The 20,725-nt window shown below is 36.8% G+C and overlaps 2 protein-coding genes across 2 annotated transcripts; one reads left to right on the forward strand and one right to left on the reverse strand.

Annotated features, from left to right (window-relative positions):
* The first annotated feature begins 5,851 nt into the window (after nt 1–5,851).
* Nucleotides 5,852–9,548, forward strand: LOC103319267 (C2 calcium/lipid-binding plant phosphoribosyltransferase family protein). The gene has a single exon (XM_008220779.2). The coding sequence runs from the start codon at nt 6,222–6,224 to the stop codon at nt 9,330–9,332; it is 3,111 nt and encodes a 1,036-aa protein (XP_008219001.2). The 5' UTR covers nt 5,852–6,221; the 3' UTR covers nt 9,333–9,548.
* A 62-nt stretch (nt 9,549–9,610) lies between these two features.
* LOC103319265 (Methylthiotransferase) lies at nt 9,611–18,164 on the reverse strand. The gene is made up of 11 exons (XM_008220776.3): nt 17,847–18,164; nt 17,728–17,766; nt 16,170–16,261; nt 13,900–14,149; nt 13,594–13,713; nt 13,444–13,519; nt 12,725–12,933; nt 12,423–12,531; nt 11,414–11,506; nt 11,153–11,313; nt 9,611–10,341 (listed from the first exon to the last, which is right to left on the reverse strand). The coding sequence occupies exons 1-11, from the start codon at nt 18,042–18,044 to the stop codon at nt 9,793–9,795; spliced, it is 1,896 nt and encodes a 631-aa protein (XP_008218998.2). The 5' UTR covers nt 18,045–18,164; the 3' UTR covers nt 9,611–9,792.
* Nucleotides 18,165–20,725: the final 2,561 nt, after the last annotated feature.

Below are 20,725 nucleotides of genomic sequence, written 5' to 3' on the forward strand. Positions count from 1 at the left end.
TTTTTTTTTTTTTGGTTAAGCTCATATATTTTATCATATGTATCAAGTGTAATATATTGAAGTAAATTATTATAACTAAAAAATTATGGTGTGTTTAATTTTCTTTCACTAATTACTACATATTTTCTAAAGTCACAGTGTTTGTCAGGTCGCTGCATAATCAACTAAAATCACTCAAACCCACCATGCCATGCATTTCCTTCCAATTTTTTGTGATAAAATAATAGACAATTGACTAAGTAAACATCCTCTAAAGTTTTAATAAAAATTTCCGTGATATTTATTCAATTTTAATCTATATCGATATTTTCTCGATATTTCCATCGATATATCCGTGTTTTTGGACCACCGATATTTCCGAAACTCCCAATATTTTAGACCTTGCTCCTAATTACACTCAAATAGGTCAACTATACAAATTAGGTAACAAATTTCTACTTATAATTATATACAATTCATGATCACACTCCCCCTCTAGTTGGTGTAAAGATATCTCGCAATGGCGGAGATAGAGTCTGTATATTGAGGGGGTCAATAGCTGAAAAGTATATGATAATATACAGATTTTCAGATTTTATATAAAACTTCAAAGTAGCTTTTGAGAATTAGGGGGCCACATTCACTTCTGGCCCGAGTGTGGCTACGCTTCGCATGCCCAACTTGGCAAATAAGTTGTAGAACACTCTATTAGAGACTATCTTAGTCAATCGATCTTTAGTCTTCACAAACGAAAATAAAATTATTTTTGTTTCTAACTTATGCTTGATGAAATGCCAATCAACCTCAATATTTTTTTGTGCAGCAAAAATGCTGCATTGGATTGTGTGCAATATTAGTGGCGGCCTTTTGTTGGGCGGGCGATCAAGGCTAATTTGGGTGATCGATCCACACAACTTGATTCTCAATAGTACCATCCTCTGTGTGATCCGACCGGTCGGGTGTAGATGGTCGTCCAGTGGGTGCTTCACTATAATTAGCCACTTCACACTTTTGTTTGAACCAACCAGCAGTTTCGGGAACCCAAAAAAAAAAAAAAAAAAAAGTCAGTTATAGATGGATGACTAGTAGGTTTGTCATGGCAATCCGTCAGTTCCCTTTCTGTTTGATTCAACCAGTCGAATGTATACAGGTGACCGGTCAGTTCCTCACTACCAGCACATTTTTCTTCATCCTTTTCAAAAAGACGAAGTCTTCTTTTCACTCCCCCCCTCTCCCTAAAGATAAGGGGCAGTCAAAGCCTTTAGAAAATAAGGAACATCCTCATGCATGTGAAATTTTTAGTGACATGCATGTTTTCGGAACGAGAATGATAGAATTTCAAACCCTTATGAGTACCCAACAAACAAAGATGCTCCTCAAAGCACAATGATAAAGATTGCTCTGTTGATGGGAGTAAACATCTACCTAGACTATGTTCTAGTTTTATTTTTTTTGACTAAATGATATTCTAAAAAATACGTAACGTAAGGAGAGGGAGATGAAACTCAGATGTAGGAGACGGATACGTTGTCTTTATAAACTCACCTAACCCATAAGTACTACCCGGTTAAATTTCTAGGAATGTGGTGTGATATGGTGTTAGCAATACAAAAAGTAAAGAATAAACATGCATGGGTCAGGAAGTAGAGGGTGGTCCTATTTTCTCACATGCATTGTCTTTTGCAGGTTCTATATTCTCAGAAAGACAAACCATATGAGAACACAAGGCAACTATTCTTTTTGTGTGCCATATAAACTTTTTAAAACCTCAAGGGTCAAATTGTTATCAATATAAACATATAGAAGAAAAAAAAGTACAATATTTGCAAGTTGTCATTGTGTCGCATGTGATTTGTCTTCTGTTATTTTTTATTTAACATAATCCATCTGTCTTAATTAATTTTAGGGTTTTTTTTTGTGATCTTCTAGCCGTTAAGTTAACCCATCCGTTTTTTGTCATTATAAGAGCCAAAATTTTCCTTTTTAAAAGAATTTTTTTCTCAAGACTTGTACACTTGTTGAGAATGATTCTAATCTAGGTCATGGCTTGTTAGAAGTAGAAGGCTCTCCGGTAAAACCCTCACCAAGAGAAAATGATTGCAGAAGTAGGTTATTTGATTGATTATATATATATTTTTATACAAACCCTAAACCCTAATTTAATCTAAATTATGGAGAGATGGATTCATACTCGGGTGCAGAGTGAGGAGCACTTCCACTTTAGCCAACTTGGTAGCATTTCAGCAATATTAACTAAAGTTGAATAAAATATATGACTTAACATAGTTACTAAAGTTATATATATATTATGACTAACCACTTTATAATCCTCTAGTAATGCTGATCATTTTGTCATAACCTTGAACATTTAATTATTATTTTTAAATATATATAAAAATAACTTCGGGCTTTCAAAAATTGTATTGTTTGAACAATTGGTTAGAGTCATTTTCTCCTTTTAACTATGGCTAGCTGTCACAAAACAAAATTTAACTGATAAATTAGCCTTCGAGAGTTGCTCTTAAACAACAAATTTCTAAGGTCACGATTGGTGCCTATCACTACAAGAAAAAAAAAACAAAACAAACTAGAGGTCAATTTATAAATTTTGTCAAAGTTGAATGTCGAAGAAGATATATTAGTCATGGAGAACTTAATCCCGACAAAATAATAGGATATCAATACCTTATAACTTATCTCTTTTAATCCCCACAAAATAATAAGCACAGACAGTAAATTAACGTCGGCTATAAGAGTACTTGAGGGCAGTAGAAGCAGTGCCGACTAAAATATCATAACTTCACTTGCACTTTCACTTGCTGATCCTAAAGATAAACAATCACTGAAAAATTTGAAAGCGACCCACAAACATGAAGTGCCCTGTGACGTATACCTTAATGCCCCCTCACAGCATATTCTTCTACAAACTTCTAAAGTTGTGAAAGGATCATCATGCATATCCAAATTGTTTATGCTTCCATTGCACTCACTCATACATTCCCAATCATTGAGAAGTTCCCGATGTTTTACGTATGACAAAGTGCAATTGAACTACAGATTTAAACCACAACTCACACTTAATCTAAGCAAAAAGATACTTGCCTGATCAATTTTATGGTCTTGCATTAGAGCTATCATTATTGTGTTGTGCTAAAGAATGCAAATGGGATGCGGGCACGAAATTGATTACACATATATGATTGCGAAATGAATTTGTACAGTTACTGTTGGAACCAAGAATTTTCTTCATGAGGGCAAGATGAAGTTGCGCATCACTTTGTCTGGTGACCTCCATACCTTGATGGAGCCTGTTTAAAGCCTTTTGGAAGCATTTTGCAACATTTGCAATCATAGTCAAGAGAACGTAAATGGAAACATTAGGTAAGTTCATGTGTAATAATAATTGAAAGTATATGAAAATAAATACAAAAAATAAAAGTAAATTGTTTATTTTCTTCAAACGCCTAACTTTTCTGTCATCCCACCTATATTGTTCAAAGCACAATTTTACTTCTTTTTCTCTATTGAATTATGATTACGTAATGTATTTTACATGTCTAGGTTTCAACGCCATAGCGAGGTGTCCATCCATAGATTGTTTTTAGATACCAGATGGGCAGGCAGCACTTTGAAAATGTTGATGGACTTTTGGACATATTTCTTTAAAAAAAAAGTCCTTAAAGTGACACAATCAAACAAACATATCCGAATAAAGGAAAAAGAAAGCGAGCAAGGCCTTCTCCACGATATGTTCCTCTTCCCTCATGCAATTTTCTTTTTAGGCTGGGCATGCACACAGTCCTTAGCTCTTAAGCTAGCTAGACCTAGACTGCTTAAATTTTGAAGCAAATGTACCTTGCGTGAATGTAATTCGTTTGTTAGTTTTCCTTTTTTTTTTTTCACTTCAAAATGTCGAGAAATTTTTCTATACGTGTATATACTATGTATAAATTTTTATGCCTTTTTTCTTCTTTCTATCTCACAATGTGAACTCATTATTTGGACCGTTCATTTTCATTGTCGTTCTTTAGTGAACATCACTGTGAAAAGAAAAAAAAAACCCTAAATGACAATAATATCATTTGATTAAAATTGTGATAATCTTACGTGTTCAATTGAAAAGATAATTAAAATAAATTACCAACAAAAAAATGACAAAAAAGATAATTAAAATACCAACTCCAATTAGGAAACTACATTGCCAAGTGAGTCAGTAAGTAAAATGACTTTTATGTACTTACGCACACTTCAGATGAGAGAAAGAGAGCGGTTGAAAAAGTTTAAAGGAGAGGGTAATCTAGTCATTTTACAACTGTCTTTTACGATTATGTCGACTGCAGGCTCTGCTTTAGCAAACCATAAAAGCTGTGAGTGTGACGACGACATCAAACCATAAGAGAACATCCCGTGGTAGAACTAATCACATCCATAATCTCCACGACCCATCGGTTGTTTTTTTGTTTGTTTTTGTGTGCACATTTTACAACAAAACTTCCAATCTCAATGACTTTTATTTATTTATTTGCAAGGATAATACTTGAAGGATGACATGCGAATGATTGAAATACGAATAAACCTATGTGAGAGGTTTGTTGTACCCTCCTCTCGCATAATGGAGGTGAATAAAACTTATGTGAGATACGTCTGTTTATTAAGAGTATTGCTCTAAACAGTAAACAGGTTGGGTAGGACCGACACGGTCTGTATGACACTTCTTTTTCGTTCAGCACTAACAGAGATTACCAAAATTTTCTTTTTTACGTTCAATTATATACAATTATATGTCTATCTTTATCACCGTATATATATACGAGGGAAAAACTTCATATACTGGGTATTAGTATTACATGTCTATTTCTCTATATGTCCTTTTCTGTTTACCTTCATTTACTGCAAGCAAATTATTTAATTTGCCTGCAACTGGCGGACCACTAGATGCATCATTTTCTCTACACCTCACATTTTGTCAGCCATCAGCACATTACCAAATTGATTTATAATGACCAAGTTCTGACAGTCAAACTGGCACTAGAAGCTGGTTTTTTTTCGTCCTACATAGGAGAAGCAACATACACTATTCAAAGATTTGGGCTTTGCTCAAAAAGCAAAACTCACTGATGTTTATATTTTATGCAACAACAAACCAGTAAAGCAATTCTGCTGAGTCGGCTAATCACCCCCTCATCCCAATACCAAGCCAAACCTTTCTTTCTTTTCTTTTATTTATTTATTTGGGTAAATTAAATAATAAATAAGTTGTTCAAAGAAACCTCTCTACTTTTTCTAGGCAAAAGGAGAATTATGATATTGCTGACCTTTTTAGCCAAAGACTTGACAACAATCCATCCACAGTTTGAAATTAATAATGCATCTGCCTAATTCCTTGACAGGGAGAGATCCAATTAAAAAGGATACGTTGCTTTTGGAAAAAGTGTGTATGTTTCATCAATGAAGTGCTCGCTTTCACTTCCCTCTAAGAATTATTTTAGCATTCTTCTCCTCCACCTAAACATTATCTCCATCAACCCCATCTCTCTCAAAAGCACAGGGATCCACCTGTACCACCCCTGAATCAATGAGATTTCGCTATACAGGTGAAACACCGAAACGACGTTGTTTAGTGAACAGTAAATAAGTTGTATACATCATCAATAAGTAAACAAGAAAATGTTGTGTTGTGAAACCGTCTAACAACATAAAATCGATATGTTTAGTTGACATGCCGTATAAGAATATGAGATACTTCTGTCGACAGATTAAATCTGAATCATTAATTAAGTTGATATTCTTGTTGAAATGTGCGGCTCAAATTTACAGTATGACTATGCATCAATATACAGCATTATTAGGCTTATAATTGAAGAGATGAGGACAGCATTATAATAGCTCTCCTCCCTGTTTCTCTTATAAAAGCTCAAATATATGCACCCACTAGAATCTTTATCAATCAAAGGCCATATGATCCAAGGGGGCCACCTCACACCACCAAACGACCCTCCTTTCTAACATTTGTTTCTGTCTTCATACTCCAAAATGAATATCTCATCACCACCACCGCCTACTCTTCTCCCCACCTCTCTTTCTCTCTCCCCCCTCTCTCTCCTACCGCCATTTCTGTCGTCTTCTTCTTCTTCACTTCTATTCACAACCCAACTCTCACTTTCCCTTCCATTTTAGACCATAAAATTATTCTGTCATCTCTTAGCTCTCAGCTCTCAGGGTCCAATTAGTTATCAACGGCCATGGACAAGCTGGTTGTTGAGGTTCATGATGCAAGTGACCTCATGCCCAAAGATGGTGATGGGTTTGCAAGTCCCTTTGTGGAAGTAGACTTTGAGGGGCAGAGACAGAGGACCCAAACCAAGCCCAAAGACCTCAACCCTCAGTGGAATGAGAAGCTGGTTTTCAACATCAACAACCCAAGAGAGCTTCCAGGCAAAAGCATTGATGTGTTTGTTTACAATGACAGAAAAAGTGGTCACCACAAGAACTTCCTCGGCAGAGTCAGAATATCAGGCGTCTCTGTTCCCTTCTCTGAGCCTGAAGCCACAATCCAGCGCTACCCTCTTGACAAACGAGGCCTCTTCTCCAATGTCAAAGGTGATATTGCTCTCAGAATCTATGCAGTTCAAGATGACCATTATGCCCCTCCTCCACAGCATGAGGATGGCTCCGGTAATGTTGAGTTTACTAGCTCTGGAAAAGCAGAGCCTCCTCCTCCGGTTCCTCCTCCTCTGCAGGAAATCAATACCAACAGGGTTGATGAGGAAATTAGGCGTGAACATTTTGGGGATGAGAAGATGAAGAAGAAGAGTAAGGAAAAGGAAGTGAGGACCTTCCACTCCATTGGCACTGGGGCAGGTGGTGGTGGTGGTCCTCCTCCTCCTTCAATGGCTTATCCTCCTCCAATGTCTTCTGGGTTTGGATTTGAGACCCACCATATGAAAGAGAAGGCACCCACCGTCGAAACCAGGACAGATTTCGCGCGAGCGGGTCCTGCCACGGTTATGCATATGCAGCAGGCTCCGAGGCAGAACCCGGAGTTCGCGCTGGTGGAGACTAGTCCACCACTTGCGGCGCGGCTGAGGTACAGAGGCATTGGAGGGGACAAGACCTCAAGCACATATGATCTGGTGGAGCAGATGCATTTCTTGTATGTGAGTGTGGTGAAAGCTAGAGATCTTCCAACCATGGATGTCTCAGGCAGCCTTGACCCTTATGTGGAGGTGAAGCTTGGGAACTACAGAGGGGTCACCAAGCATTTGGAGAAGAACCAAAACCCGGTGTGGATGCAAATTTTCGCTTTCTCCAAGGAGAGGGTGCAGTCCAATCTGCTAGAAGTAACTGTGAAAGACAAGGATATTGGCAAGGATGATTTTGTGGGGAGGGTTCATTTTGATCTCTCTGAAGTCCCTCTTCGCGTGCCGCCGGATAGCCCTTTGGCTCCTCAGTGGTATAGGTTAGAGGACAAGAAGGGAATCAAAGTTAGAGGAGAGGTTATGCTTGCGGTTTGGATTGGGACGCAGGCTGATGAAGCTTTTCCTGAGGCTTGGCATTCTGATGCCCATGACATTAGCCATATGAATCTTGCCACCACAAGATCAAAGGTTTACTTCTCCCCTAAGCTATATTACCTTAGAATTCAAGTTCTAGAAGCTCAGGATCTTGTCCCTTCAGAGCGAAACCGGCCTCTGGAAACATATGTGAAGATACAGCTAGGTAATCAGCTGAGAGTCACAAGGCCTTCCCAAGTGCGTACTATTAACCCAATGTGGAATGACGAGCTCATGTTTGTGGCATCTGAGCCTTTTGAAGATTACATAATTATATCAGTTGATGAGAAAGTTGGTCCCGGAAAGGATGAGATATTGGGAAGGCTGATCGTTTCAGTTAGAGACCTCCCGCATAGAATTGACACTCATAAGCTTCCCGAGCCTCGGTGGTTCAATCTCCAGAGGCATTTCGCTAGTGTGGAAGAGGAAAGTGAGAAGAAGAAAGAGAAGTTCTCGAGCAAGATTCATCTTCGCCTCTGTTTAGACGCAGGTTATCATGTTCTTGATGAGTCCACGCACTTCAGCAGCGATCTTCAGCCTTCCTCCAAGCACCTGAGGAAGTCAGGCGTTGGAATTCTTGAGCTTGGCATTCTGAGTGCCAAAAATCTGCTGCCTATGAAGGGCAAGGAGGGCAGGACCACTGATGCGTATTGTGTGGCAAGGTATGGGAACAAATGGGTTCGAACTAGAACACTTCTTGACACTCTGACACCTCGCTGGAATGAGCAGTATACTTGGGAGGTTTATGATCCATACACTGTCATCACCATTGGTGTTTTCGACAATTGCCATGTCAACGGAAGCAGAGAAGACTCGAGAGATCAGAAGATTGGGAAGGTGAGAATTCGGTTATCAACATTGGAAACTGATCGGATTTATACACATTACTATCCCCTTTTGATTCTCACACCCTCTGGTTTAAAGAAGAATGGGGAACTTCAACTGGCTTTGAGGTTTACTTGCACAGCTTGGGTTAATATGGTAGCTCAATATGGAAAGCCATTGCTTCCAAAGATGCATTATATCCAACCTATACCTGTCAGGTACACGGATTGGCTCCGCCACCAGGCAATGCAGATTGTGGCGGCAAGGTTAGCCCGAGCAGAGCCACCGCTCAGGCGCGAGACTGTTGAGTACATGTTAGATGTAGACTACCATATGTTTAGTCTGAGGAGAAGCAAAGCCAACTTCCAACGCATAATGTCAGTTCTTAGCGGAGTCACGAATGTCTGCAGATGGTTTAATGACATCTGCAACTGGAGAAACCCAATCACGACATGCCTTGTTCATATCTTGTTTGTGATACTAGTTTGCTACCCAGAGCTAATCCTGCCCACAATTTTCCTCTACCTCTTTGTGATTGGTATATGGAACTATAGGTTCAGGCCAAGGCACCCACCTCACATGGATGCTCGGATTTCACAGGCAGAGTTTGCGCACCTGGATGAATTGGACGAGGAATTTGACAGCTTTCCTACAAGTCGACCCGCTGACATTGTGAGGATGAGGTACGACAGGTTGCGTAGTGTTGCGGGTAGAGTGCAGACCGTTGTCGGAGATTTGGCAACCCAAGGGGAAAGAGCTCAGGCAATACTAAGCTGGAGGGACCCGAGGGCTACAGCAATCTTCATCATCTTCTCGTTGATCTGGGCTGTTTTCATATACATTACTCCATTCCAGGTTGTGGCAGTGCTGGTTGGGCTCTACATGCTTCGGCATCCACGATTCAGGAGCAAGATGCCTTCTGCACCTGTCAATTTCTTCAAGAGGTTGCCATCCAAGTCAGATATGCTACTATGAGATTGAAGCTATTACCTGCAGCTCAATATCTTTATTATTTTTGTAAGGGCAGCTTATTACTTATTCACCTCATTCTTGTGAAGAAAAAGGTTATTCAGTAAATAAACCCAGCAAATAATAGCAGGAAAGACAATGGGATAATGTATTTTTTTTTTCACTTTTCTTGAATATGTACATCCAGTTTGTCAATATCCCATATGTAGAGTTATTCTTTTATCTCTATTCCCCGAATGAGAGATTGATCAAGTTGCTGAGGCTTGGTAGGAAGTCAGGCCAACTAAAGTAAAAAGTGGTCAGTTTCAGTTAGTGAAAAATAGATCCAAGTTTCAAGTTTCAACAGCCGTACTATGTCCAATATTACAAACAAACCAAAAATATTCTATTTTTTGAATAGACAAACAAGCTCGTATGGCATTTTTCTATGAAAAATCCTTGACAAAAATGGATTAGTACAACCAGACTAATTAGATGACAGAATCCTAAATCCAAGATGTAATAGTAGAGTTACAATTGTCAGGAAGCTCACAAGCATCCCGCCTAGAAGAGCCCTATCAACGACACCCCATTCACCCAAGCTTCCTTGGGTCTGCTCTTGCTTTTTCTGGGATCCCAAGCCTATTTCATTCTCCACAGGTTTCTCAACATGGTTTTTTCGCTTCCTCAGTAGCCATCCAATCAGATTTCTGCTGTTCCTGTCTTCCAGCTGAACGTCATTCTTTGTTACAGCACACTTTTCCGCTTGTCCTCCACAGCTTTCTGGTCCACAACAACAATTTTCCGACTTTGTTGAACATGCACTAGTCTCATAATGGTTCAAACCAGAGAAACTTTTTTCCTGCTTAGGCCTTTCATTTCCCGAAACTGTATCATTTATATGAGGAATAGTCTCAATCACTTCTCCGAAAACTGACCACCTTCCAACAGATGTGATCTTCACAATAGCTGAAGTCCCCAACATACTTTCTGGAGCAGCTACAAGCACCTGCACATATCCCTTGGTATGGCCAACCTTGGGCAAAGAGAGAACAGATAATTGTAAACATCACTTGATTTCAATTGATTGAATAATTGATTTCAATTGATTGAATAATTGTCCAAAACCCCATAGAACTTTTGGCTAGAAGGTCATCATGGTTGGTTGTAACACCAAAAAAACAAACCGCCATTTTGGTGTCATTAGACCAAAATATCATTGGCAACAAAATTGAAATAGCATCTACGTCAACACCATTAGTAGTTCTATCATGATCTACCCAAAACTATTTATTATCAAATGTTGAGTTGATAAAATATTTTTTTTTGAGAAGAAACGAAATTTATAAAGCAAAAGAACACGGAGGCAGATAAGGCAACCACAACCGGAGAACAACACCAACACACAAAGAAACAAACAACACCAACCCCTCCCAAACTAACAGGGAGGAACAAAGCCAAAAAACCACTGAAACAACACAATTGTTATGAAATATTGATCCAGAGATTGAAACCTTCGTTATTAAACACCAAACTGGATTACAATTTTGTTCAATAATATGCATGTTAATTGCAATTAAGCCACAAGAGTTGTTTCATTGAATCAAAAAAGGAAAAAAGAACTTAATTCAAAACAAAAACTAGCATGACTCCAGATATCTGCTTAATTATCATGATGTTTCAATTAATAAACAATACAGAAGAAGCCAGCCCCTAATCTGCAATGCTGACAAATGTAGCTATCTCAGGTAGGAGATTATTAGAGCACATTTGTACAGCGGATTGCTCGCTCAATTTTTCCACACATTAACTAGCTGACATGGATGATAAAGAACTACTTAACTTACCAAGTGAATTCCATCAGTGGCAACTTCAGTTATCCATATTCTTTCCACCCTGCCCTCCATCCCAACATATGGTGTGAAAGCTTCAAAAACAGAAGTCAAGTCACGACTCCTCCTCTTCACTACAGTACTGGGGACCTTTTTCATCCTTGCAGCAGGTGTTCCTGAATATAGAAACAAGAAAAAACACAAAACAGATTATTACAAATTTATGTAATTGCTAAAAGTGTAAAATATGAACTTTTGGGGAACAAATTCACATACCTGGTCGAGGATAGAACTGCGAAATATGAACTTGAGGGAACTTGTACAGCTTAATAAGGCTAAGAGTTTGAGTAAAATCTTCATCCGTTTCACCTGAGAAGTCAGGAAATAAGTCTAAACTCCTCAAGTAATATTCTTTGGACTGCTCAATGCATATAATAAAGTAATCAAATCCCCCAATTTACCTCAAAAGTACCCATCACCACTGCGAATAAAACTGATACTCCAAGAATATGTTATACATACATTGTTAATGCTCTTCCTAGAAAGCTAAGTTTTACCACATGGAAATATACCAGTTACTCACAGATACAGTAAATTTTTTTAAAAAAGAATTTACAAACTTGACGTCATTTTCTATGATGTTAAACCATCTTAAATTGCTTTTACTTAAAGAAGAAAATGCCTCTATAAGGAAAAATGCTAACCAAGTAGGAGAAGATATGGAATTTTTACATTTGCATTTAAGATCGTAATATTTACTTCAATAAACAAACAATCATTATTTCCCCCCAAGCATCTCCACATATTATCAGTTATCCAGAGCACATCTGGAACTCTTTAAAAAATAAATAAACAAATCAGGTAGTGTTGGAGCCAAGCATACTGGGAAAAATATCTATATACAATACCATGTGTAGGGAGGTACGTAGTAAGAAGGCTTCTTAGTGTAAAAATTATTTAAACCATTCCAAACAACTTTGTCTACCTCCAGGAATCACTTGTACCCCATTCATGCTAAGTTTATCCCTCAACATTTCCAAGTCTATCTTAGTGCTTCCTTTTGGAGTGCTATAGTATCACAATCTTAAATTGAAACTTCTTACCATGTTAGCCAAATTTTTAACATATATTGCATGAGAAGTTTAGCAAGAGAATTAAAAAACAACCTCAGAGATATGTTACATCAGTAACTGATCAACACAGAATCTGGAGGTCAAAAATTTGAATCACTGTGAAAAATTAAAAGAACAAGAGCAATGATATCAGAATCAAGTTAAACACTGACCAGGAAATCCACAGATTATATCAGTTGCAATCTGCATCCCTGGCACAAGCTCAGTTAGGATATCTACCACAGTCTTGAACTCGCTTACAGTATATTCCCGATTCATTGCCTGAAACAATAAGAATATTTAGTTTAACAAAGCGACCATAATGTAATGGGAAGTCTAGCTATGTACACTTGAGAAACACTACATTTATAATTAAATCTCAGGGAGAAGAAACTAAAAGGATAAATCAACAACAGCTATAATAAATTGTGCCAATCTATGGAGAAAGAAACATGAAAAGCATTTTAGCACTTACAGTTAAGACAGCATCACTTCCAGATTGGACTGGTACATGTAGAAATGAGTATACACATGGATGTCGCAAAACTTCTGCTATTTCTTTCAAGTGCTCCAGAATGAAAGGAGGATTTGTCATCCCAATTCGAAGCATTGTGCTTGCATCCGAAGGGAGTTCTGCAACAATTGCATTCAATAAAATTGGTAGATTGGCACCAATGTCACGACCTGCAAACATCAGGTTAGCCACCATTATTGTTCAACTAAACACTGGCATAAGAAACATCTTAACTTTTTTTGTTTCTTTTTAAATATTACATCATTTTCTGCGTCCTGTCTGAAAGTATTTCTCCTGCAACATCCAACAAACAATAATACTAAAAGTAGGAAGATATCGGGATACAGGAACATGATACACTTGTGTTTTTTGTTTTGTGTTTTTTTTTTCCTGTTCAAACAGGAACTCACATGTTTAACATAGCTCTCAACCAACTAGAACCGCATTACCATTTTGAGCAATAAAGCTCAAGCAGCCATACTAACCACAAGTTGAAAAACAATATATGTTTTACATAGTTTGATCATTACCTCAAGCTTCCAAGGATTACATCACATGAATGTATAATATACCAAAACCAAGTACCATCAAGAACTCTATTGAGACCAAATTTCTCAAGATAACAAGTACGTTCACATTCTCAATTAAATCAAGACAAGACAATTATAACAATGAATTACCATAAGCTCCAGTATCTTCACTGCTCAACCATATTTCTTTGACTCCGTCAGCTATCACAGATTTTACACGTTCCACCTGCAGTGCTAAAATTCTAATTAAATTGAAATCTGATATAAATAAATAAGGAAAACCAATATCACAATACTTACAAGGCCATCAACGGTATAACTCCCTAAATGACCACGAGCATGCTTAGTCTTGCAGTAAGTGCAAGCACCTAAACAACCAACGTTAATAGGGAGAATCTCAACGAACTTGTTTTTCCTCACCTGTGGAAAAAATTAAGAGCAAATACTTCATCTCCAGACGAGTTGACAATATAAGGTGAAACAGAAACAGATTTTTGCAGGAGTGAAGAAAACCAAAAAAATGTGTTAGAATGGGTAGCATTCCAAGAAAACTATATTGAAAACAAATAAAATGCAAACACCAAATTGCAGGTCTAGAAGACGAACCTTAGGAAGGTCAAGCGCTGGCAATGTCTTACGGCTCAAAAGGCGCACCTCATGACCTTTCAAAGTCTCTTCAACAATTTCAACCACACGGTCAATTTGCTGGACTCCAACAATGCTGACACCTTCTAGCTCCTTTATATCTCGACTTCCTTGCGGCACACACCCAGCCACCACCAGTGGTTTTTTTGCACCTTTACCTTTTGCTATCAGAGTATCCATGGCAGATTGACTTGGAGATTTGACTGTGCATCTACATAAAGTAATAAACTCTATACATTGAGAATTATGAGTTGACAGATAATTACAATTATCATAGGTAAACATGTGCATTAGAGAGATCTTAAAATAAAAATGACAAATTTCAAAAATAGTGTAAACAAAAAAGGGTCAGCTTGAAAGAGAGAACTTCAGCATTAAAAGACGAGCACAGGATGCACACAATTTCTGAGGAATACAGATAGGAGCAATGTTGCAATACATCAAGCACAGTAGTTCGTTAAAAAAATTATATTGCTATTAATTACTACATAAAAGCACTAAGAGACTTGGGACGAAAGCTTTTGGCAGAAAGATTCTAAAGTGCGGGAACAGTCACAACGACAATTGTTGCAGAAGCGAGCATAATGGACATTCCATACCAGAATACAGCCACTCCAGTAGTAACCCATGAAGAATTTGAAATTTGTGACTCCAAAACCTCAAATCTTAGTAATATTATATGACGTACTGTTTTCCCTTAAACAAATTATTAAGCAGTTGCAAATGTTGTGAAAATAAATTGACTTTAAGTAGCTCCTAGGGTCAAATACTAAAACTTATTAACTCTTGAAATAGTTTTGATAATATACATGCAAAGCAGAGTGACAAACCAGTTTAAATACCATAGGACCAATATCCCATGATGTGTTAGTGCACAATGTCATAGAACAAAATTGCAGAGAGCAACGGTGAGAAATGGTTAAGAAAGAAAATGTAAACAGTAATAACTAAGATTGTAATAATATTAAAAGGGTAAGGGGGGATTTATATTGCTTGCCACAGCTCTATTCCCGACTTGAAATCAATAAAGGACTAATATTTGGTGGCAGGTGCAACCTAATAGTTAAGAAAATCAAAAAAACCATTTGAAAAATGCGATATAAGAAAGGGGCTTAGGTATTTTAGAAAGAAAATGTAAAGGCCAGCCAACATAACTGGCCAATTAAAAGCGCTCAATTGGGGTGCTCTTTTATAGGAAATGGAGACATATTTATTAATGTTAAAGTGGTAAAGCTTACATTAACGCTAAACATGCAGTCCACCAAAAAAAAAAATCCACACGATGTCAAGAGTAATTGTATTCATACCACAAAGTCACCAACTATACTTCCCGTCATTTTTTGTAAAGCCTAAAACCCAAATTTTACCCTCTGAATTAAATTTAAAAATAAAAAGAAGAAAATAGTTTTGGGTGCTCCTCCCTCCCCTCTCCTGCTGTACCCTGCCAGTGACTTACCCCCTCCCCCTGACATCCTCACTCTCTTCCCTCTCCCCTGCAACCCCACCCCCAGCACCTCTCCTCCCTCTCTCTTTCTCTCTCTCACCCACCAAAAGAGGAGCCCCAGCTCTCTCTCTTTCTCCCTTTCTCTTTTCTTTATCTCCCTCCTACACCGACCACAAGAGGAGGCCACCCTGCAAACATCATCACTGAGAAATCTACTGACTTGAAACCTTGTAATCCACTCTATCTGCCTCTTACGAGACCACTTAAAGTCAACTTTGGTAAAGAAAACCCCAGTTTGTTGTTCGTCACTTAATTTTATTGATTGTTAGAAATGACAATATTTCCTCATAACACGATCTATGCAAGATACTTTCTTGTACAAGACAGGACACCATTTTATTTACAGGGTAGGGAAGCAGTCAATTCAAGCTGATGACTTGTGCCTAAGTAAGTTTCACATGTCCACATTATCGCAAGTTTTTCTTTTAGCCTTCTTAGGTGCTTAAGTAAATTTGACTACCTTGACAGTTATCATCAGAAGCAAGAAAGGGATTCGTTCGGGAAAGAACAAAAAGAATAGATTACTTAAATACAAAGAATTTAAAACAGGTGTACTAAAGTTCAAAAATATTACTATACCACAAACAATATCCTTTATGTTCCAATGACTGAAGGAGCACTAAATTATTCCCTTGACATTGATTTTCAAATATAAATTAAGACATTGTTTTCAGTGTAAGACATGACCAAATCCACTAAACAAATGATACCAATAAAGGATTCTCACGTATTTATGAGCCACAGGTCTGCCTCCTCAGGATTGTCACTTAATGGATAACCGAAAGCTGAAAGTTGGCCAGCCATATATTCACTGTCACTCTGACATAAAGACAAAGTGCAAGGAAAACAAATACAAACATGAGAAACTTTACTCATTCAATCCCTGATAAATTTAACTGAAAAAAGAGAAAAAAGAGAAAAAAGAAATATATGCCGGTGACAGAACCAAATCTCATGCTTATATAACACTAAGGTCAAGCAAAATGGAATGGTGAACTATGAGCTGGAGTTTACATGATGTTTAAATTAATCAACAACCTCCCTAAAATTGGGAAGTTCCCAGTAGATGATCTATTTTATAGATGGGAGAGGGGAAAAAAAAAAAAAAACAAAACAGTACGATCAGAAAATTCAACAACCATTCCACGCAATATGATCAGAAAGGATGCAAAATCCAAATTAAATAATAATGAGAAACATTACTACCAAATAAATCCTACTTATTAGTTATAACCACAATAACAACCTTAAAATTTGATATCATAGATCCATTTGAAATAGGTGGATAATAGAGGATAATCAGCAAATAACTAAAACCTTAGAGACAGATCTAAGAAAACTTCAAACAAGAAACCAACCAAATTAGAAGCACCTTTATTTCCTGGAGATCTACAAAAGCAGTTCAGCCATTGGCTTAACGCCCCCCCCCCCCTTCTCTGGTGACATCCTACATTTCTTATGGAAAGGAATTTTCAAATATTAACTTACCCTGTTCTCATCATCAACTACTCTACTACCTTGCTATAAACCCGAAGGTTCCACCCAAGCTAATGGTCATTGATTTAAGAGGATAGCCTAATATTACTCTTAAATTGTGATATTTTCTAACCTTTTGAAACCCCTTCCAGAAACTTTTTTATATATAAAATAATGCTGTCAGTTATTCATTTTCATAATAAGAGTATGGAAAATTCCTAACAGTCCAACTTTGTCTCCCATCATTTGTTTCCCAACCTATTTGGCACTTGCTGCACACTGTATCATTGGAGTAGAAAATCAACCATGTTATATAACTCAATTGGACATTGCCATCTTAGTTGGGGAACAAAATTTGGCAAGTGTAGCATTTCCCTAAAAACCTAGCAGTCTTCTATTTCCATGCGGCTTGAAGAGCAGTAGGACAGGAGAAAGATTAAGACTTATTATTAGAAAGGAGCCCACAATTATTTATTTTTCTGTTTCCATTATCCTTTCCAAGAACCACAGAAACCTCTGAATTTGTCCTCTCAAGACAGCTGCTTGAATTAATCATTTGAACCCCTCTTACCACATCATATTCTCCCAAACTTGCAAACTTAACAAAAAATGAAACTCCCCCGCTTATTATTGAAGGAAAAACTAAAATTATTTGTTCAAATTGCAGAGGAAATCTGAAGGTTTTCCTGGTAAAGTATGAGATTACACTAAATAAACTGCAAAAACTGGTAGGCCGTCTAAACAGTTGGTCATGGGTAACATTAACTACAGAAAAATAATGGGGCAATAATAGAACCCTGAAAACGTACCTGGTTGTGTGAGCACCCAAATGTCTTGATATATATAGTCTGCATAAAGGAAAAAAAGAAACACAAGTTAGCGAAAGAAAATCATTACTGGAGAGGGGAAGAGAGATAGAGTGAAAGACCTGAGTTCCAGGGATTTTGGGAGAGAGAGGAGCAAGGGGGTCTTGGATTTGAGATAGCTTATTGCTATTGCCATTGGGATTGGGTTTGTTCTGGTTCTTGTTCTTCTTTGGGTTCAATCCGACGGCTGTTATGGGCAAACGAAAACCCGGAGGAGCTCCACCTCCGCTCCCAGCTAGCAAATCCTCTATGTCCTCCATTTCCTTAACTAACCTACACGCACTGCAAAACAACGACCCGCGATGGTTGGAGCTTCAAGTTCAAACACACAGACGACGGACAGAGTGAAGGGGTTATGTAACAGTTAAATTTCTAGAATTCTGGAAATAGCCCAATTTTGCACTTTTTAAGATTTTTGGGCCAATTTTGCACTTCTTAATAAAACTCTGGGACCCGATTATCTTTTTTAATTATTAGTGTGTTGCCCCTTAAGAACATACATGATGTAAAGTAAAATGAACTCTTGTGCTGTCAAGAGACACGAATAAAAAAAAATACTAATTTTAATAAATAAATAAATAAAAAAGAAAAGACTAAAATTTAGTTGCTTCACACTAATGCCACTTTATTATTATTTTTCAATTAAAAAAATACTAATTTAGTTGTCAAAATACTCCAATAAAAAGTGTACTTTACTAAGAAAAAAAAACCTAATAACATTATATAAAGTTTTCCTCAGTTTCAGTATCTAAGGAAGGCGTATTCAATTGAGATTTTAATGGATTATTTTGAAGCTTAAAAGTAAAGTGGTAATCAATAAAAGTCTGGTGGTATTCAATTAGGATTTTTAAACAATCAACACAAGTCCGACGATATTCAATTAGGACTTTTAAAATATAAGAAAAAGTAGTGTGGTATCCAAAAACTTAATAATTTTAATGTATTTCATTAAATGGTGTATTGTGTGAGACTTTTTGAGTGTGTGATAAACATACCAAATCACACCATCCTATGCATGATTCTCATATATGCTCTCATACTTTTTTTTTTCCCTACTATTTTTTCATGCTTTTTATTGTAAAAAAATAATAATTCATAAGAGAGACGATAAGGGGCCCACATCATAGCACACTCCCCCTTTTTTCTTATTTCCCTCTTCCTTTATTTATTTTTATTTTTATTTTTTTCTTTCCTCCTCCCTCCCCTGACCCCTCTTTCTCTTTTTTCCTGCACTCTCCTCTCTCCCTCAGTGTACAGTAAACAACCACCATTTTTTTCCCCATAAAAACAACCACCACTAAACCCCTAAACCCATCTCATCTTCCTCCATATGATTTGACTACCACTAAACCCGAAACTAAAATCTTCCAAATCCAATAAACCGCCAAATTATGAATCAATCAAAATCTTACAAAAGAAAATACGAAATTGCTTGCTCTTAGTCTTACTCCAATTTCAAAAGTCAAAGCTTGCCTATTTGATTTTTGATTGGTGTGGTTAGTTGGTTACTAGTACTAGTGCGCTACAGAAGAAGAGATTCTAAGAAGGATGAGGCAGACACCTTTTAAGGGTGGTGGTGAGCATACACCTTTGGTTAATGTGGTGAGTAAAAATGCTCCCATAGAAATATAAAGTAAAATCATGTAATTGTAATCTATTAAAATCCTAAGTGAATAAAATCATAAGTAAAATCATATCATTACAAATCCGGTTGAAATTCATTACATTAAAATCATGTAATTACAATATATTAAAATCTCAATTGAATACACCCCATGAATCTTTATGTAATCAACATATTTTTTAGATTAAATTTTATAAGCTTATTAGTTGAAAGCAAAATAAAAAATATATATATATATATCATTATTATTATTTTAGTTCATTTTTTTTAGCAAAATAAAAATGTAAAAGGGATGGGGGAAACTCGCTTGAGAGTCCTTTTAGTCTTGGCATTGGGATCGATTGTCTTTATTGTAGTTGGAGGAGAAGATGCTCCATCTCCCTCATTTCTTATTCCACCCTCTTTGGTTGATGAATTTTATTATAGGAACTTATGCAGTTTCCTCAGAACACATAATATAGATATTGAATGTTTGTTTCGGGTTATTGGAGAATGTTTGTCACTACGTAATGAAAAATCTTATAGAGTGGTGAGGGAATGTTTTGATATTCACATTGAAGATTGTGTTCGAAAGCCAAAAATTTAAGAGATTTGGTATGAACCGTCTTTACTTTGCGCTCTTTTCATTTGCAAAGTTGAACACGAAAACACATAAACATGCATAGATAATTTCTATATATCATATATCTATATATTTATGTATATAATTACTAAATTACATACGCAAAAGAGATTTTATACTCCATCAAATATATTCACGTTTTCCCAAGAATAAAACATGTTCTGAAGTTTATAACAAAACCATCCAAATTATCTTCATCATTATAATATATATGATATGCACATATATATATTTATTTATGTATAGTCTCCTTTAACAGAGGAATTCCTTAAATAGTGTTATTTAAAGGATGGGGCGCTTAACTATTGAACCTGTCCGACCCAAAAAAAAAAACTATTGAACCTGTCTTAATGAAATTGTGTGGTGAGATTGGCTTAAGATGTTTTAACCCGTTGTTATCCAATAACCCGACAAAGACCCATGTGTGCTAGGAAACGAAACGACTCCTCTTCCTTGGGTCATATTTTGATATTAGTTTAATGGTTGCGATATCTGCAATATGAATTCTAAAATGGTTTTAAATGACACTTTTCTTTTTCCTTCAAAAAGGAACTTAATTTTATAAAGTTTTTCCATGTACACTTTTTTTCTTCTTTTGAAGAAAGAGACTTTATTATATTTATTATGTTATTAAGAGTGGAGCCATTAATTTATTATATGGAACTTTCTATTTTGTTAATAGTCGATGTGGGACT

The sequence above is a fragment of the Prunus mume genome, linkage group LG2, assembly GCF_029339155.1.
Source record: "Prunus mume cultivar Tortuosa linkage group LG2, ASM2933915v1, whole genome shotgun sequence".
NCBI lineage: Eukaryota > Viridiplantae > Streptophyta > Magnoliopsida > Rosales > Rosaceae > Prunus > Prunus mume.